The sequence below is a fragment of the Nicrophorus vespilloides genome, unplaced genomic scaffold (genome assembly GCF_001412225.1).
Source record: "Nicrophorus vespilloides isolate i.1.1-1 unplaced genomic scaffold, Nicve_v1.0, whole genome shotgun sequence".
In the NCBI taxonomy this organism is placed as follows: domain Eukaryota; kingdom Metazoa; phylum Arthropoda; class Insecta; order Coleoptera; family Silphidae; genus Nicrophorus; species Nicrophorus vespilloides.
The window spans coordinates 1-22178 of NW_017096341.1; the positions used below are offsets into that span (position 1 = coordinate 1).

A 22178-nucleotide genomic window follows, 5' to 3' on the forward strand; every position below is an offset into this window, starting at 1 on the left:
ATTATGTGGCTTTTTAATATTGCAAAACTAATATTTAAATTTAGTGAAGGATAGTAGAACATTCTGAGCTTTTTTTATTAAATTAAAACAAATAATTGTTAATAAGTTGATATGTATATATTGGACAGAAAGACCTATGGTCAATATATTATTGAGTTTTTTTTTATTTGGTAATTTTTACTGTTTCAATAAATATTATTATTATTTAAGTTGATATATTTCAGTCGAGAAATTATATAAAACTTTTAACAAAATTGTTAATATTCTTTTAATAATGTATTTAAAAATAAGTTTTTATTTGGTAGTTTTTACTGTTTCAATAAATATTATTATTATTTAAGTTGATATATTTCAGCCGAGAAATTATATAAAACTTTTAACAAAATTGTTAATATTCTTTTAATAATGTATTTAAGAATAACTTTATCATCGTATTTTCATTAATTAATTAGTCACCCTCAACGTTTATCAATAATTATGAAGTAAAAAATATAATTAAGATATAAATCATAACATTAAAAGCCATTTTATACCATTCAGAAAATCTTTTGCTGTAAGATTTTAGACTTGCAATTCATTATAATTAAGAATCAAGAGATTTTACAAAAAAAAATAATTTAATGATATAATCCATAAACCAAATCCAAAACTAATTATAAATTTCAAGGTAAATTTGTGAAAAAGAATTATCATAATTTCAATACATTTTCAAATATTATCAACTAAAATTACTTTAGGCAATCGAATTATATTTTATTAATTCAACCATAATTTTCAAAATGTAAGTTAAATTAAGATAATAAATAGAATTATGGAGGGTCAATTCAATTTCGATAGTTTACCGGTTTTGCACGTTGAGAGTCGGGGTTCGGATTTCCGGCTCTTACTCTTTGTGAACACATTTTATTAATTTGAAGGAATCCGTTATAATTTTTTTTCATGGTTTTATTTTAAAATTATTAGAACAACTAATATCCCCTCGAACCTAATGAAAACCCCTCCGCTAATCATTAAAGAAGGTATTGTTTGCCGAGAAACAATAAACAGGAAAGCGAGTGAACAAAACTGGATTTGAGGTAACTCATAGTATTCTGCCTAATAATATCTACATCATCTGTAGAAACATATAGAAAAATACAGCAGGTGCTCGTACAGCTAAATCCTGAAGGAAGAAGATACACATAGCTTCGTTATTAAAGGCTTAAAAATGAACAGAACTAGATAGTCTCAAGACAGAGATATCCGATAAATTAAAGATAAACGTCAAAACATCAATGATTGAGGGAAGTACAGCTCCGTGTACCTCTTTAATGTAAGTAGAGCCACCAATTGTAATCGCATAAAAGACAATATCAAAGTGAGAGTAGAAAAATAAAAAAAACAATAAAATCATGTGCCATTGTAATCGATGCCAAAGATGGGGACATGCAATGACCAATTGCATAATGAAGTCTCGCTGTACAAAATGCAACGATGATCATATAACCAGCGAATGCATGAAACCGAATGAAATACCGGAAAACTACGCAAACTGCGCAAAGTGCGCCCGGTATGTCAGGATAAGCTAAGAGAATTATCAAAAAAACTCCGCAGCGATAAGAGCGAAAGCCCATTCGGTCGCAACTGGCAATACCCAGAAAACACGGGATTACGAATATTCGCCAAAAAAAATATACAACAAAACCGGATCATTAAAAACCTCGCAGATTGTTTTTATTTCTTAGATATTATGACTTACCTCAAAAATAAAAATTAATTACCTAAGAAATAATTATTATTAATTTTCATTGTTAATTATTATAAGTTTATTCTTATCAAATTGAATTTCTCCTAATTGCATACATATATTAACTAGGTCATATGAGATGTTCATTCAAATGTAATGCTTTGGTATTGACTTTGTGCAAATAACTCGGATGTTCAAGTTAATTTTGACCGAGGTTCGGATGTACGAGACGAGAAGAGCCGGGAGGCGATGATAAAACGAACCGAATGTCTTGAATTTCTTCGTTTTCACCTCGTCAGGAAAAAAAAAATAAACAAGATCCACAGCTGAAATGAAATTCCGCAAATGAAGAAGAGAAAATGCGAGGTTTCTTTATTAATCATTTATTTTTACAAAAACAAAATTTCCATTAGTGTGTGTTTGTATGTATGTGATAGAGGTGTATGGGAGAGGAAATAAAAAAGTATTATATTAACATTGACATTGAGAAGTTAAAATTCCGCTAAAGTATTTAAATACAATATAATTTATATACAAGGATTAAAAAGATTGAGCGATTCTTGTGAATAGTTTTGTCGTTGTCCTTTGATTTGCACCACGTAACTCTCAAAAAAGTACAACGGATGCCGAATTTCACATAGATTACAAATATCACAGAGTTTATCCATTTTGTTTGTACACAATCCTATTTATTTATTTATTTATTTACATGTCTGCCTATATTTTTTTTTATAATTATTATTTACACTTTTCTGCAAAACTGAATTCAAACGTTTGTAGTTTCAGTTCACGGACAGCTGCAACAGAAATATCTTTGGGTTCGTTTTAATTGTAAATGCAAATAAGTCTGCAGACTAGTTCTTAAATGAAAACTTGACGAAAGTAAATGGTACGGAAAGAGGAAACTTTGAATATTCAGCGGGTCGCATTTTACGTTACTTTCATTCCCCTCCAGTTATTATGCAAAAGTTACGATAACCCTCAAGTATTCCTAAGAAAAGTGATATTTGATATTCGCTCAGCAATTAGTTCTTGACACGTTCGTAATTGCTTCCGGTACTTTCATGTCTTCCTCTGGTTCCTCTATGATTTGCTCGAAGACGCTCAGAGACGGCGGACGAGAGATACGTCTAGGGCCGGAAGGTATTGCCGTCGCCGTCGATACCTGCTGGGTACCAACGCTTCCGGTATTACTAACACCACCTTCCGTCTCCTCGTCAAAATCGTTTCCGTTCAGCAGATAATCTAGGTCAAGCGTTATGCTATCCATGACCGCATCCAAATTGTCTCCTTTAATTGGGACTGTCGTCTCCATCACCGAAACTATCGGTACCAGTTCAACGGTCATCACCGTTTTCTCTTCACCTTCAGGTCGTTGCCTCTCAAGGTTGTTTTCTCCATTTACTTCTGGCTGAGTTATGGTTATGCTTGGGAGAGGAGGCTGTGTTCCGTATACCGATTTTTGCACGGAGGAAGCAACCAGGTCGAGTTCAACGAACTTCTTCGTCCCTAGGAGATCTGGTGAGTTGATGATGTCTCTTTGGTGGTTGTGTTGATGGAGATGGTGGTGGTTGAAGTGTTTTGGGCTGCCCTCGTAGAACTGTAGGTCCTGCTGGTGCTGCGAGGACGAAGGATCCGGAAACGTGGCGCTCGCGTACGTCTTAAACGACGTTGAACCGATTTCCGGTACCTTGATTATTTCATGACTGAAGCACGTTTCTGCCGTGCTCCTGCAGAAGTACGGAGTAGACTCGTTCTCCACTTCCGCCTTTTGATTTGTGAAAACTGAAACAATCAACACAATATGAAAAATACTTTCAATATGACGTGAAAAGCTCATATAAAGAAAAAAGGGAGATAATCGGCATTGAGGATGGCTTAAGGACAGGAACTCTTACGCATCCATGGAAAATAAGTAAATTATTTATAAAGTAATCATCAAGCCAATATGGACCTATGACATTCAGGTTTGGGGATATGCCTGTAGGTCGAGTATTGATATAATCCAGAGATTCTAGTGAAAAAAATTGAGACAAATCACCAAATTCTCTTTGGTACGCTACAAACGATAACATTCACCAGTAGAAGATATCACTATATGGTAGAAGTCCACCCAAACCTACTTGCGTCGTAGTTGGAAAATACAAGTGACCAGCATTGTCGACCAAAGAGATATAAACACTAGAATTTGCCAACAAGATTTGATAACACTACGTGTATGTGCGTGGGTGAATTAATCTATACGAGGATTGGTCACTGGATCAATCTTACAATTCATTTTATTTTATCAAAACTAATTCTGCTTATTGTCTATATTAGACAAACAAAATTGTATTATATGTAGTATTTTTTTATATACGTATATGAAAATTTCAACAATTATAAATGCAGTGTCAATAAACGTTTCTCAAAATAAATTTTTACTTTGTGTTCAATTTTATCATAAATAGTAGAGACATACAAGAAAATTCGATATTTTTTTAATTGAACACAGAAATATATAACTTATAAAAAATAGTATACATAACAATTTTTAACAAATTTAAGAAATATATAAAGATTTCTTCTAATCTATACCAGCAAACAAAATGTATAAATTTCCAATTATTACTAGCAGAGAATCGAACCGGAACAGAACCGAAAACCGTAACCGCTTGCTCAATTGAAAAACCGAAACCAATAGTAAGGGAATTTGGTAAATAAAATTAAATCATAATTTTAGATTGGACTCAATTTTAAATTTTAACTAACCAATTTAAATTGATTTTTTTTTTCGATATAAAATTTTAATTTTTAAATTAAGACTTTACAAAACCCCAAAGAAAGTCGCCTTTGATCTAATTAACGTCAGCATTTCTGGAAAACACACGACCAGGAAAATGTTATCTTAACAAATCGATAATTTCTTTTGCAGTATGGCATATGGTTAGATCATTCTCAAAAAAAACTTTTTGAACTGTCTCCGCAAAACTTTAGGCAAATTTGTAAAGTGTTTTAACAATCACAATACGTTGTTCTTTTGTATAGCGACCCATTTTTAATAACAGGAGATGACAAATGTCAAACATTAGAGATGCCAACTTATATACAAAAAAAATGGAAGAAAATTTAAATTCGGCGTACCCGATGAACCACACATATTCGTTTTCAATCAACAAGAAAATTATTTACTAATTATACTTAATAGTTGTAGTGTTTTATTAATTAATTTAATTACAATATAATTATTTTCAAGTTAATAATGGTTTATATTTGTTTTAACGATAATTAATTGAAAATTTTCACGTGTATTTGTTTGAAAATAAAGATATTTTTGATGAAATTCACGGAGCATTGTTTGGCTTCTATCCAAGCGTTCTTGGCAAACGCTGAACTTTATCACAGATATAAAACAAAATTATTTTGAACGTTGGTACTTGTAAGAAAAAATCTCATAAATAGGTATAAAATAATGCGGTACATGGTCTGATGAATATAATTCAATAAAATATTATTTCCATATGAAAAATTAGAAATAAATCAAAGAAAATTTGTAATAAATCTATTTTCAGTATATTAATTTATATATGTCCTTATACTAAATTAGACACATGTTCAAAAATTAATTAATTATAATTTTCATTATTCATTAAAAAAGGAAAAAATGTATACATACATTATTGGGGTTTTGTCTTTATACAGTTAAGTCTCTATTTGTGCGTTGTTTTTAATGTTTCTCGATTAGTCCAGCTTCAGACAGGCTGGGAAATACAATAATATATTTTACTACACAAAACGAATGACAAAGATGTGTTCACAACTTATTTGTTTCTATATCCAATTTGCTATGTTTTAAAGGAAAAGTAACCCAAATTTTGCATCAGTAATAAATACATAAATTAGGCAACTTATTGTAGGTTTTACAAATTGTATGTATAGTTTTATAACATTTCTAGGAGAAACATAAGGTAGAGAAAACAACTTTAGACAAATTTCGGTTATTAAGATGAACCGTTGCCACTGTTCTTTGTGGACTTGGCTCCTCGTGCGAATAACAAGGACGTCCATAAAAGCAGCTACCTGCAGATCATGAAGATGGTGATCGAGACGCCGCACAGCAGATGCGACATCCCACAGTGATCAAGGGGATCTCGAGAAACTACCTGCAGGCCCAGTCGTATCTGGACCTCTCCTCCGATCACTCGCCGGTTATAGTGAATTTTGAGGTGTTCAGCAGAGAGGCGCCGCCATTTCTCCACAACTAACCGTACCGAATGCTCAGAATGCTGACTGAGTTTGAAATTGTGCTGCGAATCCCGCTAAAAACGGAGACGAATATCGATGGGGCTATAGAAGAACTGAACTGCTTAATCCAGAGGTCGGCCTGTGCAGCAACACCTGCAACAGTCCAGAAGGCGGAAACACTGTCTTGCCCATTTACGATTAAGAAAACGATTGCTGAGAAGAGGAAACTTTGACGCATATGGCAGAGTAGCAAACTACCGATCGATAAAACCTTTTCAACATGGCAACGAAAGACCTCAAAGACATGCTGAGTAGGTACAGAAACCAGACGTTCCAAGATTACGTCGAAAATCTGTCCGCAACACCTGCGACGGAGTACTCGCTGTCGAAAGCCACTAGGTGCATCAAGGGTGATAGTACCAGAAAGGCCATAGTACTGTACTGACGACCATCTTCAATTTCTTCAATTCACATCCGACCTGCCGACATCCAAGGAAACCACAATTGCAACCAACGCCGACGATGTCGCGGTCCTGTCGTCCAACGTTGTTGTAGTGCGTGGACTTCAGAGACATCTCGACGTGTACCAGAAGTGGCGCATCAGAGTCAACGTAACCAAATCTAGCCATGTCACTTTCACCCTTAGAAAGGGAACCTGCCCCACAGTCAGACTGAACAGCAAAACCATTCCGCAAGCCAATGATGCCAAATACTTGGGCTTGTTCTTGGATCGCCGACTCACTCCACTATTCCTCGACAACAAACTATTAATTTACAAGACATCGCTGAAGCCGGTGTGGATGTACGGCATCCAGCTTTTGGGAACAGCTAGCAATTCCAATATGGAGATTCTACAACGCTTCCAGTCGAAGTGCCTGCGAACCTTGGTGCAGGCCTTCTGGTATGTGACGAACGTCACGATACACAATGTCCTCCACATGAACACTGCTAAGAGTGAAACCCCAAGTTCAGAGCCCATTACCAGAACAAACTAAAGAGACACAAAACCCTCGACTTCCGCTTTAGAAACTAATGTTCGTTTTATTTGTGCATTACAGTGAATATATTTTAGATTATTATGTAGTGTCGTCAAAATTAATTTTTATTTGGGTTGTTTTGTTATCACAATAATTTTTAGTTAAATTTGAGTTTGTCTATAGGAAGGTTTCTAATGGGAAATCATTCCGCTCACTGCTGTATTTTGTTTTTCTGTTTTTATTTTCTTTTTTTTGTCTTATGGCCCAAACACGTTTTACTTGTTGTCTAAATATTGTCTTGTGAATAAGAAATAAAGGATATACAAAAGAAGATGATAGTACATATCGAATATCGGCATATTATTATATATTATCCAATTTAGCAACTTTCATTCAAAGGTTTGATTTTGATATTCTTCCAAATCTGAGGAAATTAGAGCAAAATTTCAAAGCTGTTACAGAAATGGAGATTGGAACTAAATTGGATTATATTGAGAGCGAGAAGTAATAACAAATAAAACAAACAAATAAACAAAATGCAGCAGAAATTTGTCAAGAAAATTGACAAGTTAAGCAAAATTGAAAACAATACAGAAACTTTTTGGACAAAACTAATTTTAACTTTATCATTTTTTACATCTTCATAAATAGTAATTTTTCTACTATAGAGTTAAATTTGGATAATTTATCATATTTTCTAGGTCTGTGAGTGACACGTGGTGAAAAAGAGACCTACCAAGAAACAGAATCAAAGTGAAAACGAACCACAACTATGTGCAACTGATAATATTATCAATAAAACAGTAGATTGTAACATTAGGTATAGTTTCAATTCAACCTGCTTCATTTAAAAACAGGTCCGTGTATTTTTACAAATATGAAAATTCGCCAATTATTTGCCAGTTCCAATGATTATAAAAAAAAAATAAGTAATAGTATGAGGAAGCTTCATGTTTTACAAATGGACTTGTTTCTCAAAATCAAATTGTGGTTCCAGAACAGTAGCAAGCTTCAAGTTTTTACAAAGAAACTTCAACCCCAACCTCAACAAACACACGAGAAGACGAAGACCGAAGAGGAGGTACAGCAAACACATGTCATTATGTAGCACTTTGAACAATATGGATATGACTGCTACATCGTCTTCAATTTATGAGACGTGTCATGCCCCGCTATATTATATCACACCCTATGTTATTGTAGTACATATAAATAAATAAAAATTTTAAAATTGAAAAAATTGCCCCGCTATATAGGATATATTGTGAAGAGGCTAGACTGCGAAACATTATTGCTGTTGACCATATACAGCTTTAGCATATTGAGTTACTAAACTTTTTGAGGGTATCTGGCCTTTTGTCTAGATTATAGTATCGTGTTTGAATCACAATGATATATTATTTTTAAGGGAACATCAGGTATATTGAAAAAAAGAATAAGAACATCAGAACATCATTATGCTACTAAAAGTTATGGAAAACATATTTATAAAATAAAAAATAGTAAAGCAGACTTCTACAAATATTTTGAACAAGGAATACTGCTACGGAAGAGATGCTTGTTCCCGGATAATTGTTACAAGAGAATGAGGAAAAACATTCTTAATGTTACTATTGATAAACAGTACAGTACAGTAAGTTGGATAATGATCAACGTATATATGAATATCCTAAGATGCTTGTACAATTGGTTTAAATACCGTGCAATTTTCCAATGGTTGGTGGTAAGTTGCCCGAACCAAGGTATAACTACAACCCAGGACAAATGTCATATTGTAATTATTCAGTTCCATTGGCATATGGTTATTCGCCAGTATCAAATCCGGTTCAAATTACTGTACCAATCCCGAATAATATGCCAACTCCATTTTCTGGTCCTTCTCCAGTACCCAGTCACATGTCAGTTCTAGTGTTCAATCATGTTCCAGTACCAATTTCGAATAATTTACAACAACCAAAAAACAACATTAATTCACGCAACAAATTCATCCCAGTGTCATGATTCCTCCTACAAATTATGGTGTACAAGGAATTGATATCAATTTAGATATAAATAAAGAGATACATTAGTCAGAAGTATTATGTAGCTCTATGTACTTGTAAATATGATAAAGTTAGCAATGATTAACGGAAATGTGATGGTGTGCAAATGGTTCGACCACAACGTAGTTTGCTAATGGTTTGTGATTATTTGTTTGCACCAACATATCACCCAGGACATATGGTTATTCGCCAGTACCAATTACGGCTCAAATGATTGTACCAAACGCGAATAATATGCCTCTTCCATTTGCTGGTCATCAATTTCCAGGACCAATTTTGAGTACTTTACCAGAACCAACATACCAGCAAAAAAGTACAGAATGAAAAAGGAAAATATCCCTTTTTATTTTAAATTATTTGTATACTTATATGTGATTAGTTAAATGCGATAATAATCCAAAATCCATTATCATAGGAAATCTCAGTTTGCAAATAATGGTTCACAACTCAAATTGTGCACATTGAAATGATTCAAATAAAACCTAATGATGCAACATTTGTTTAAAAAAGAAGTGATACCTAACTCTACAAATCTTTTTAAGGTACACTGTACCAAAATATAAAAAGTAGCTACTAGGGCATTAATTGATGGCTTTACTAATTGAAAGTAGTTCAAGCTGCATGTCTCTGCATGGAAATATCCTCTGACTCTGTTGAGAATAAAGCGGGTTGCTATGACAAGACTTAAGATCCAGCACACAAAATTGACAGATTCTTACATTCTAACAGGAGACTTTCCACTGTCACTTGAGAATATTTTATAGGAATTCACCCATAATGGAAAATATTTCAATCGCACGGATCGTAAAATTACACATCAACAAGAGCCCAGTAACACAAGAAACGCTGTAGAGTCTGTACTGGTATTCTTGAGGGAATTAAACTTTCTTTACAGAATGGTTAGTGGCTAATGACCTATTCTGTTGAACATTGAATACGGAGTTTCTTTGAGAAACTCATAAACTTGACTTGACAAAGATTGAGCACATATGACGCACTAAGTAAACTGTTACAGTATCCCTTCACTCGGATATTTTTTGCACATATGCACACATATGACGCACTTTTGGCAGACTCCAAGACATCGAGAATTCAACAAAAGTAATAGGTCTTAGTAGCACAAGCAAAGCTATAGAGTCTGTACTTGTATTGTTGTTAAGAAAAATGCAATAATTGTTTAAAAACTCAATATTCGAGTTTTAGATCTTTAAAGTTGATTTATATCTACATATTTAGAATACGTATCTTCTAGTTTTTCTTGAAAAGACATATTCCATGTCTTATTACTTTGAAAAGTCGTCACACTCTAGTGATATTACGTTAGAACTCTGAATCACAATAATATTCTAATATTTTTGTCAAATATATTTTTGAACAACAAAACTGAATATATTGTGGTAAGAAACGTCGATAGTTGTCAATAGAAATAGAATCACAAGACACAAACCCGAAAGGAGAATTAATAAGATTGAGTAGTAGCAATGTTTTATCGAAGGACCAATGTATGGGTGAATAATAAAATAAACTATATACAACCAACTCTAAACGTATATTCAACAACAATAATTCCATTCAACTCACTTTTAACTCATATATATTCTTTCTTGCCGTGCTTATCTTTACAAGCCTAGCGTTACTCCTTTTTCCGGCGCACGGTGTTGCCACCATTTACATTGGTGCCCAAACAAGCAATAATTAATTATTTCAATTGCTAACCAAATCGAATAAAATTTATTTAGTTCTGTTTTATATTTATTTAAAATATATATCACTAAATAGATTTTATGGATCAAACCATTTTTTTAAGACAACAATTTAACTTAAAATATATTTATTCATCAACAAATGCACCGAAACATTTCATAAAAATATGAGAAGAAAATAAAGTACTGGAAGAATAATGAATAGAATAACATAGAGAGGAAAAGAATTGCACATAGACACAAACCCGGAAGGAGAATTAATCAGATTGAGTAGTAGCAATAGTTAATTATTGCAATTTCTAAATCAAACATATCAAGGACACCGAAACGTTTGATCTCTTTTACTTATACGTGGAACTGATATCAGGAAAAAAGGTTAAGAAACTATATTCTTCAGACCACCAAAATGTAGCTATATTTTAAATAGTTGTAGAATATAATGAGAAGATACAATGATTCAAATAAACTTTCATGAAATCTCCAAAAGCAGGTAATTTAATAAAGTTGTCTTGATATATTTTTCAAATATACGACTAATCTCTTTCGCTTATACGTTAGAACAGAATTAAAGAATATTTGAAAATATTTTATAAAATAATATTTTTTTAAACCATCGAAAAGTAGGTAATTTTTTTAAGATTTTTTACTACTATCAATGTTCAAAATATTTTTTATATCAGTGATAAAGTTTAGCGTTCTGTTAAGAATAGACCGAGAGTTGAATTTTATTTAAAATATATTTATTCATCAATGAAGGCACTGAAACATTTTATAAATATACTATATTAGTTATAAAGTTCCTAATGAAAAAATAAATTCATGATAAAATTCGAAGATGCTATAGAAAATGGAGATAGAGAAAGTAACTAAGAAGAGCATGAAACAGCACGAAAATATGGAGAAAATCTCATGAAAATGAGTCCAAAAGCCTATTAAAACAAGAGTACTAAATAAGTGAAAAAGCTAAATTAATTAAAAACAATTTAATGGTTAAAAAATGTGAAATCGAAGAAGATTGAGGAGGAAAAATTGATAAGCAAATAATTGTATAAAAGCAGGTGTTTCGATTTATTGTAACACATTAGATTTTCTTCAAAACCTGAAGAAATTAGAGCAAAATTTTGAAGATACGCGAAAAAAGAAATTCAATAGAAATTAGATTAAGAGAAAGTGATAAATGGTAATGTTAGAAAGAGTGATGCAATTAGAAAATAGCTAAGCAAAATCAGGAGATATATAAAATTCAGAAAAAGAAACCGAAAATTGCAGTAATAAGGGATGAGGCTAAAGTAATTGAGGACAATTTATTAGCTTCTTAGAATATTATAGAAATTTAAGAAAATACAAAGAATACAATGGCAAAGAATTGCACATAGACACAAGCCTAAAAGGAAAATGAAGAAGGTTGATGAAAAGCAAGGATTAATTGATACAATTGCTAACCAAATTGAACAAAATGTTTAATTCAGTTGTTGAAACTAGAAATTTAAATTAAAAAAAATGGATAATGGTTGAGGAGGAAAAATTGCTAAGCAAATCGATATATAAAAGCAGGTGTTCAATTAATTTAAGAATGTACAGCCGGTTATCCTTATAATTGGTTAACATCAAAGTACATTTATTGTATATAGAAAATACTCAGGTAATGACAAGAATTAGAGCAACAGATTAGATTTTCTTATATATTATATTTTTAAAATTTTAAGTGATATTATTAATATATTTAATACAAAAACTTGGTTCGTTCCATTCAATATGAAAAAAGTTCTATTTTTATTAAAAAAAATACCAGAATTTGTTGCAGAAACAATAATTATTCAAATAAACAGGTGTAAATTAATTTAGGAAAGTCATCTTCATGAACTGAAACAATTCATATAAATACTATATTTATTATAAAATTTCGAATAAAAAAGAAACTGAGAAAAGTGAAACAGGAAGAAAATGTCCAGAAAATTCAGAAGAAATATAAAATTCAGGAAAGGAATCAAAGTATACAGAAATTCGCAAGTAGATGGAGTCCGAAAGGAAATTAAGTGCAAATAATCTAAACTAATTGAAAACAAATTAATGGTCTCTTTCAATAATGTGTAAATGAAGATTTATTTAATTGTTAAGCAAATTTTCAATTTTTATACAATAAATATTTTGTTATAAAAAATTGTTTCACTATATTTTATGTATTGTAATGTTATTTATTGCAGGTGTATTTGTTATATTTAACTAAACTTTTAATATTTATAGGATAATGCTGAAAAATAACAGAGTTGGTGCAGAAATCTCTGTATAAAATAACATGAATTGTCTGAAAAATATGATTTATTTGTTGTAAATTTAATATTTTGTATATAAATTATTGGATTTTATAATGTACATAAATTTTAAAATATATACTTTCTTCAATAAATAAATTATTTATCATATAAAACCCGACTCAATTATTGCAAATTTTTATATTTCGTGTAAAATGGCTGTTAAAAAAAAGGTAGTGTAAAGTGTCGATTTGATTGATAATCACAACACAAAAAACAAACGATACAACTATTACTCAGTGTCAATGCACACAAAACATGCCGAAAAAATCGACAGATATTAAATGTCAGATATGAAAAAAAACTGAAAAGTGTTGTTATTAATATAAGTCTTTATACGAATGACAAACATTTTTAGTTTACAGTTTTATAATCAACATAGGTTTACTTGTAGCAAGTCGGTGGCAATCGATATTCCGACATTCGAAATCCTTCATAATCATTATCCCGACAGTAACAAAATCCCGACAACTATAATTCCGACAGTAGCAAAATCCTCTACTTATGATGTAAAGTATGGTTATTACGGTGTGGGAGTTGTGATTAGGAGTAAGCCTTTGTTTATAATGATTATTAAGCGTTTTTACAGAATTCGGCCTGGGTGGCAAATCGTTGTTTTCGTTGAATTAGTAATTATATAATTTAACAATAAGATATATTTTATAATATAATTAGTTTACTAATTGTTATTTTTATTACGAGTAACAATAAATTAATTTTAACCTCTTAAGAATTTATGTCGTATATATTCGTCATGGTCTTTTGTATTTTGTAGCGGTTATGACGGATATATTCGCAACATGGATAATAAAATAAGTTAACAACAAAAATACGTGGCAACTAGGGACTTCATACGATGTTTGAAAATGCTTAAGGGGTTAATTTAGAATATTTATTAATTTTAAGGTTTATTATGAATAAGTCAATATCAAATAATTATAATATACTGTCGAGATTTGGATAATGCCGGGATTTTAATTGACGGGATTTCGATACTGTCTGGATTATGGTTGTCGGGATTTCGAATGTGGGGAATTTGATGGTCGGGATTTCGTAGTAAGTATATCATGTAAATGAATGAATCCTTATGAAAGAAAACGATATTTTTCGTTTTATAATTGATACAAATTCATTAGCATCATGTATATTCTTTACTAAAGACAGACGACAGAATAATACCAATATAACACGCATAGTCTTACCTTTAATTTATATTTATGTTGGCAGCAACGCGATGGTCATTTTACTGCAGCATGCAGTTCCTTTTACTGGCAAGATTTACTGGAGATAACAAATGTCTCTTTGGTAAGTCACTAACGTTAAGCCGCTGAGCAGTAAAGCATCAATTAGAGCCAACAAACCGTATAGTTAATGATACACATTGCACACCAAAAAAATAATATTGCATCAAATATAAATTGAAATTGAATCACCGTACATAAATATTACCAAACAAAAAAAAACAACCGTCGATGTGCGTTGCATAATTTACGTGAACTTCAATTAAAGCGCAATATTTTTTTCCTAAATTGTATTTTCTGCCGAACGCGGGAAAAAAAATGGGAATAAAATCGTAATGCCAATAAATTCATCCACGTGAATTGGACCTATCTCTCGTTTTTTTTATTACGTGCTATTTTTTTTCAGTTGCATGCTGAAATATGAAATTTTCAGTGTGCGAAAGACTTTTATTGTTCTGCGCCGAATCCCAACTGAAATGATTTATATAGGTTACAGAGTTTTTTTTTGTAATTTTTTATTTCACGTGTGGTCGCAGGTAGACAGAAAATTGATTTATACAAAGTGCTGTATGTAGATCTATCATTGGCGAAACGTAATTCGAAAATATAAAAAATTGAATGTACCATAGTGGTGAACAGAGGATGGCATGAATTTGCTTGCTTTCATTTATTGAAACACTGTATAAAGTGATACGAAATAGTATAACACTGATAATTCTGTTTATAAAATAAAGAAAATGAATTTCTAACTAATGTCGTTGTACGTAAAGAAACTAACAATTTATAATATAATTAATTAAAATGAAATTAATTATAAAGTTGAATCTGGAATGATTTGTTCTTAATCATTATAACATTTTCATGAAATTATTCGTTTTTCGAACAGTACATAGAAAATAATTAAATTCGACAACCAATAATCTTAATAATCTCAACTTTAGGTCTTCTATATTCTAATTTCGATCTTATCAGAAAATAATTATATGCGACAAACGTTAGTGTTTTGATATATTAAAAACTTTTTAATGATGTATTAAAAATAATAATATCAACTTTAGACCTTATAAAAAAATGTATTCTGTATACGAAAATACATAGGAAATAATTTTATTCGCCAAACGTTAATGTTTTCATTAAAACTTTTTGTTTATATGACAAAATATTCTAATCTTTACACTTATTTATACTTTTTTGATATTTCAGGACATCATTTGATAAAATTAATAGTATTTTGTTAAGAAACATAACTATTAAAAAAAAAAAAATAGTATTTTGTTAAGAAACATAACTATTTTTAAAGTGCAGTTGGCCATAATAGAGATGAACAATAGTAACATTTAAATTGTACTTTGTTTTGTCATGAAAATCTGTAATTACATATAATTTTACATTATTTTATAATTTATCGAAAAGGAAACTGCTGTTTCTATAATTGTTTCAAGATAAACAGATATGATTTACAACTTTAATATAGAAAATTCAAAGTTTCCATATAACAAAATGACTAAGTTCCCCTTTTTTTCTGGATTCCTAACAAATTTTTGAAAACTTGTTTTCCAAGAAATATTCGGCAAAATGAAAACGTGCCTTTATTTTATTGTTATTTAAAAATCGTGGAATCCATCGAGCGAATTTCTTCATGCAGCCAAAATGAGGATTTAATATTTGCGACAAAGCTATGGCATTCAAGCCCAGTTCATCTACTACCATTTCCTATGTCATTCATGGATCTTCATCAATTTTTGCCTTCACCAGGGTTACATTTGTATAATAGGTCGAAGATTTCTGGCAACTCTTACGAGGTTCGTCCTCAAAAGAAAATTGTCCGGTCTGAAATCTTTGAAACCACTTGGAAATAGTCGCAAGAGATGATGCATTCACTCCATATACATTTTGGCATTCCGGAAAGTTTGTATAGGCTTGAGTTGACGTCGAACTTCATAGAGAATGGCAAAACAAATTTTTGCTGTCTTGGTGGTGGAATTACCAACCTTACATCACTAATCTTGCAATTTCTGCTATCCATTCTTACCGATCTTCTTGAAATATGATACGAAATATCGTTAGACTTTAACAAATAGAGAAACAACTTTTGTTTTTCAGAAAAAAATGAATTAATGCCAACTTAGCGAACTTTTGTTAGACCCCACGTATATATATATTCAAAACTATAATATAATATTATTAAAAGTTATGCACCTAAAACTTGAAAAACTATTTAAATATACATATATTATAATATTATGCAAAACCTTGGAACACAAAAAAGGAACCAGAAAACGGCTCAGTTTAAAAAAAGATTTCTCAAATAATCTATTATCATCATTTTTCCAATAAATTGTATCAAAACAAAAAAAAGTAATTGCTTTATGTAAACAGTACGTTTTCATAACCATATAAAGTAATTTTTTATGTTATAGTTTAATATTTTAGTACTTATTTAAAATGTATCTAATATTAAAAACAGTAAAAAAAATGTATAAAAATAATTATGAGTAATTTAAAATTATCAATTAATAAATATTAACAGCATTTTCATATTTTGTATTACGAATTTTTTCAATATTTTTATTGAAGTGAAAACTAAATTTTCATACTTTAAAACATGCAATTTTATGGTTGTTCAAATGAATATTGTTCGTATTTCGTTTAACACGTAACTGTTACTATAAGGTCAATTTGACATAAAAATTTCTCGATGAACTTTATAGTTGCGCTTTCTTCTGTTCCTGTATTTTTGCATGTCAATCAGCAAATAGTACCATAAATCTGTTTGTTGTTTAAGACATATTTGCAGGAATTGTTTTTGAATTTGAGCTTTTCTAATTATGTTTCTGATATGTTTATTCGTCAAGTTTCGTCGTGTAGTTTTGTGTTTGTAAAGCATAAATGTTTTAAGGTAAAATTTTTGATAAAATTATTAATAATTACTAACGTTGAAAATGAATTATTTATGAAACTGGTCAATTTGACCTGATTGTAATTATACTATTTACGTAACTAAATATGTATTTACATCATGTATTCGATATTAAATCAGATGTTCGCTTTATTGAAAACGTCGGTACCCATTTTTTTCTTCCAGTTACTTTAAAAATTTATAAACAATAAATTCGAAATGTACCAGGTTTGGTTGCTGCAAACCACCCGGGGTATTTTTATATAAAACGTTCGCAGGAGACCGCGAAAATTGCCGCGATTTGTCTTCTTAATGTGACACCTGCTTCACGAGATAGATCTAAAGAGAGAGAGAAAGGGAAAGCGAAAGAGGACAGAACTAAAGTTCAGCAATCCCTTATTTATTATTAAGAGTGAAGAGAAAAAAATAAGTTAAAAGCCGTAAAGGAAGAAAGTCGTAAAACAGATCACTCACATTTCAAATGCTTGCCAGTATCGGGGCTCAATTTCTCTGTGCTGGCTGCTGCATCTAAAAGACGCACATTAATGATCTTCTTCAAAGGCGTCTCGGAGAAGAGGACGTAGCTGAAGAAGATTACCGTTCCCTGAAAAACCACACACAAATACACAATATGTTGTATCCGTCGATGCTGAAAGGGACTCACCATTACGACCGTAGCCGAACTGAAGACGTAATGGTAAAGGACATTGTCTGCGGAATTTATGTACAGAACACTTCCGAAGATTGTGATGGTAATCGAGGTGAACACGAGGGCGGATCTTCGGAGCAGCTTTAACCTGGAATTAATTACAATCCATTTAGAAACTGGGAATTGGAAATGCACGTTCGGAGAGGATTACGTAAGAAAAATAGAATAAAAGAGAGTGTGAGATAATCTGTACCTGTTCAAAAGCGGTTCCGAAGGTTTATCGAATTTCGTGTTGATCTTCGTCAATTTCCTTACAACAATGTAGTAGAGAACCGCGTACAGGAGTACAATAATGGAACAGCATGCCACGAATATATTGAAGGACAATGTGCCGTTCAGCAACCACCAAGAATTGATCCTCGAATTCATTGTCAGATGGGCCATATGGTTTCCGAATACGGCAATCATTGGTGCACCTGGAACATACGTACAATCGTAGTTCATTCGGACTGTCCGGTCAATCAAATAATTATATAATATACGTATGGACAGAGTGGGATAATAGGAAAAGTCGTGGCTTCTAGACGAGGTAGTTGCGGTCACAAGATCAATACAATGTTTCACTTTAAATTTTGATAGCTTATTACTGGAGAACGACAAAAACTACAAATTCTATGGACAATTCATTTGGGAAATCCATAGTTTTTTCTTTAATTTGAATATTTTACGTTCTAATTAACATACATGATTAAAGAGTAATTAAATTTAAGGTGACAATATTTAATTTTCAATTTCATTAATAAATCATTGGAAAATATCATTGTTTTTTATGTAATTTAAATATTTTATGTTCCAATTAACATGTGTTGTTAATTAATTGATTAGGCGAATAATAAATACTACAAATCCGACCATAAAAGCACTACTTTAAGTTTAATTTGCAAATTTTCTGTTTCAAGTAACATTGACGGTTAATGAGTAATTAAATACAAAATATAGACATCAAATTTTCAATTTTGGCGGATTTTTACAGAAAAACAATTGCAAATTTAAGAGCAAGCTTATTAGAATATTTTTCTTATATTACGTAATAATTCTGTCATTAATTTTCATGTAAGTTGTTATAATTTGTTATTAACTAAAATTCAAGAAAACATGATGATATTAAATTTCAAAATTTGAAAGAGTACGGTAAAATTTACTAATTACCAATAGATTTACTGGAAAAGTTATAGTTTTATCTTTAATATGAATTTTCTATATTCTAATTAACATGCGTGGTTATCAAGTAATTAAGTAAAATGTGAAGACATAAAGAGAAATTGCAAAAACATATCTCAATAATTAACTAATAGTTAATAAAAGATATGTATTTGTGAATTGCATTATTAAATATATAAAAATATTTTGTGTTAATTTATTGAATTAAGAAAATAAATATCTAAAAAAATATTTTCAATTTTAATAATTTACTATAAGAGAACGATTAGTATCAAAACAAGCACAGAAAGCTTAGTAGGAAAGTTATAGTTTTGTCTTTAATTTGCATCTTATAATAATTTGAATTTAATATTACTAAGTAATTAACCGTAATTTAATAATGTAATAAATAATTAACCGAATTAAAAGATACATAAAAAGTTTTCGAGTTAACTTGTAAAATGAAAACATTTTCTAATATAATTTCTTTAATATTTTACAATTGAAAAGATAACTTAACTATTGCTTATTAATTATTATTGCTATAACACAAATAAAGTCTGATTAATATATATTATAATTAAGTATCAACATTGTATTTTTCTATATTGATCTAATAAGATTCCAATTATGTATTTGTTGTTTAGATAAATGCGCTTTAGCATGTATTGCGGGTAGGAAAGCTTAGGTTCTCCAGTTTCGACATCGTTATGGGTAGGGAATTATCTTGTAGATCCAAATTAGATTACACACAGGAACACGCATTACCCAATGTTTGGGATCGAACCGCACCCAGGCGCATCCACCATAATTTAAAGCGGCTGATACTCGATAATTACCGCTGTCGTATAAACATGAATTATGCATTGTCTCGCCGTTAATTCCCAAACTTCTTGTTGCAGTTATATTATTTATTATAGGATCGTGTTCATTTCTGTTCAAATTACTATCAAAATATGTTATCAATATAAATATTTTAAATATAAGAATATTGACAAATTACTTTACTTAGAATTATTTTAATAATTAATTTAAATGTACGGAATATTTCCTAGTACATTTTCTCAAGATTTGTCATTAAAAATCTGGATATTCGCAATTCCTAATTGTGGTTTAAAATACGATTTAATTATCATGAGTCTAAACATTTTAATTTTGTTAACTTCATTTTAATATTTCGTTACTCACTGGGCGTCTGTGAGACGCCTGTTGGTACAATACCAGAATTTGAATATGATGCAGAGATTTTACGAAACTTAGCAATGGAACCAAACAAAGACCAACGGTCAGAAACAAACGATAGTAGTGATGATACCACGCGAGCAACGATGCTACGATGCTTTGGAAATTAAAAAAACATATAAAACTTTTAACTAATCAAGTTAATAAGATGAGACAAAAGAATATCTTCATAATAATTTTGATATTTTAATTCTTAAAATTATCTAAATCATATATAAAATTAGACAACAGAGGGAAATTACCCAAAATGGGAGTAAAATGGAAATTTTAGCGGGTAATGACCAATTAAATTTCTATGTATTCAATAAAATGTTTAGAATTTACCCCCGTATATAATGTGGCAATGCTGGCCACAAATGAATATATTTTGGGGTAATAATTAAAAAACAAATTAGTAAACTGACAAAAAAAAACTATAAAATTTACTAATAAATCAAATACTTAAAAGTATTACGATTTTGTCAATGTCAACACGGTTAATTCGATACGCGTTGTATGAAATCGCGTTATAGAAAATCGTGTTATTCGGATTTTTAGAAGAGTTGTACGAGAATCGCATTATATACAAATGTAATAGCAATATTTTTAGCGCTTTGTAGGAACTCGTGTTATACGGGAGTTTATTGTATTCGCCCTCGCCAGAAGAAATCAAAGTGGCCAAATTAATATTAAATTTGCGCCCCATTTCCCTCAAGAAAGCAGTACTATTACCTATTACTTGCGCACCTACGTTTGATGCGCCCGTTTGGGGCGGCGCTGACTGTACAAATAATAAAAGTAAAATATATTGCAAGTAGAGAATAGAGGAATCATTTTTCTAATTAACAGATTTGCTTTATGTGACTATAAATTACGTTCCAGTTATATATTTTATTGTAGACAGCCATCTCCGTCGCTCCAGCATTCTTAGCATTATGTCTTTCGCTCTCATGTGTTTTGCGAGTAGAATGTGGGTCCGTGTGCTGCTGCAATGTGTTATATAATACGTATAAATATGTGTGTATGTGAATGTTTGTGTGTGTGTATATATAAATGTGTGTGTGTGTGTGTATATATGGGTGAGCAAAAAGGGGGCGGCGGTGGTTTGGTCATGATTCATAGTTCCGGCGGTTCGGGAGCGACGCCATAAATCCATTTCCGGCCGCGCGCCGAATTCTCTATAAATTCCCGTTAAAATTTATTTGTTAATACAACATTTGCTTTTGCGTTAAACACATCGGAGGCAGAGGACGCAACGAACGGAACACGACCGGCGTAATTATCTCCGAAAAGCCTAGATAAACAAATGAATAAAAACAAAGCAAAATAAACACACAGAGAAAAAAAAAGAAAACAAGGTATGAACAAACGAGAGAAGCTCGTAATATATCAAACTAGCAATTACCGAAGTTGCGCAAATGAACTAATAGCTGTAGCTCGAACCCAACAAAATTACAGGAAAAATAGGGTGTTGTGCAATCCATGTGACTAGAAAAATAAAACAGTGAGTACAAAACTGAAAAATCGAAACAACAACAACGTTGATATGGAAGCGAAAACGGAAGCGAACGAAACACGTTCGTACACAAGCACGCGGAATTTCCGCTCGACTGGGCAAAATAATTGCATACAACAACTTTGTAATGGATGTTGTTGATTTGCGAGTCAGGAAAATCTGTAAAGCCCCGACTGCTTGTTTTCTGCATTTTATTTATTTATTTGCTATTATATCCACTAATCCGAACTCTAAAGAGTCATTAAGCGTTTTCTGCGATATTGAATATACATATTCCATTTGCGTATATTTACAAAAACGTCCTATTAAGGTACGTACATACTGCATATTGTGGGAGACGTACAAAACCATTTGGTGAACCAATTGATCAGGGGTTTCTTATATACAGTGGGGCACGAATGTTGTTAGAAAAACATATTTCTGCTACTTTTTTTTTGAATTATTGTTTGAAATCAAGAATTTTATTAA

General features: G+C 31.1%; 1 protein-coding gene across 1 annotated transcript in view; it reads right to left on the minus strand.

The window, feature by feature from the left end:
- Positions 1-2140: 2140 nt before the first annotated feature.
- The window catches only part of LOC108556710 (adhesion G protein-coupled receptor F5-like), a gene marked incomplete at its 5' end in the record, with an annotated part of 35669 nt that continues 15631 nt past the window's right edge, over positions 2141-22178 (minus strand). Inside the window, 4 exon segments of the mRNA XM_017912920.1 lie at positions 2141-3511; positions 17599-17728; positions 17789-17921; positions 18027-18249. Of these exon segments, the coding sequence (XP_017768409.1) occupies positions 2745-3511; positions 17599-17728; positions 17789-17921; positions 18027-18249 (1253 nt within the window).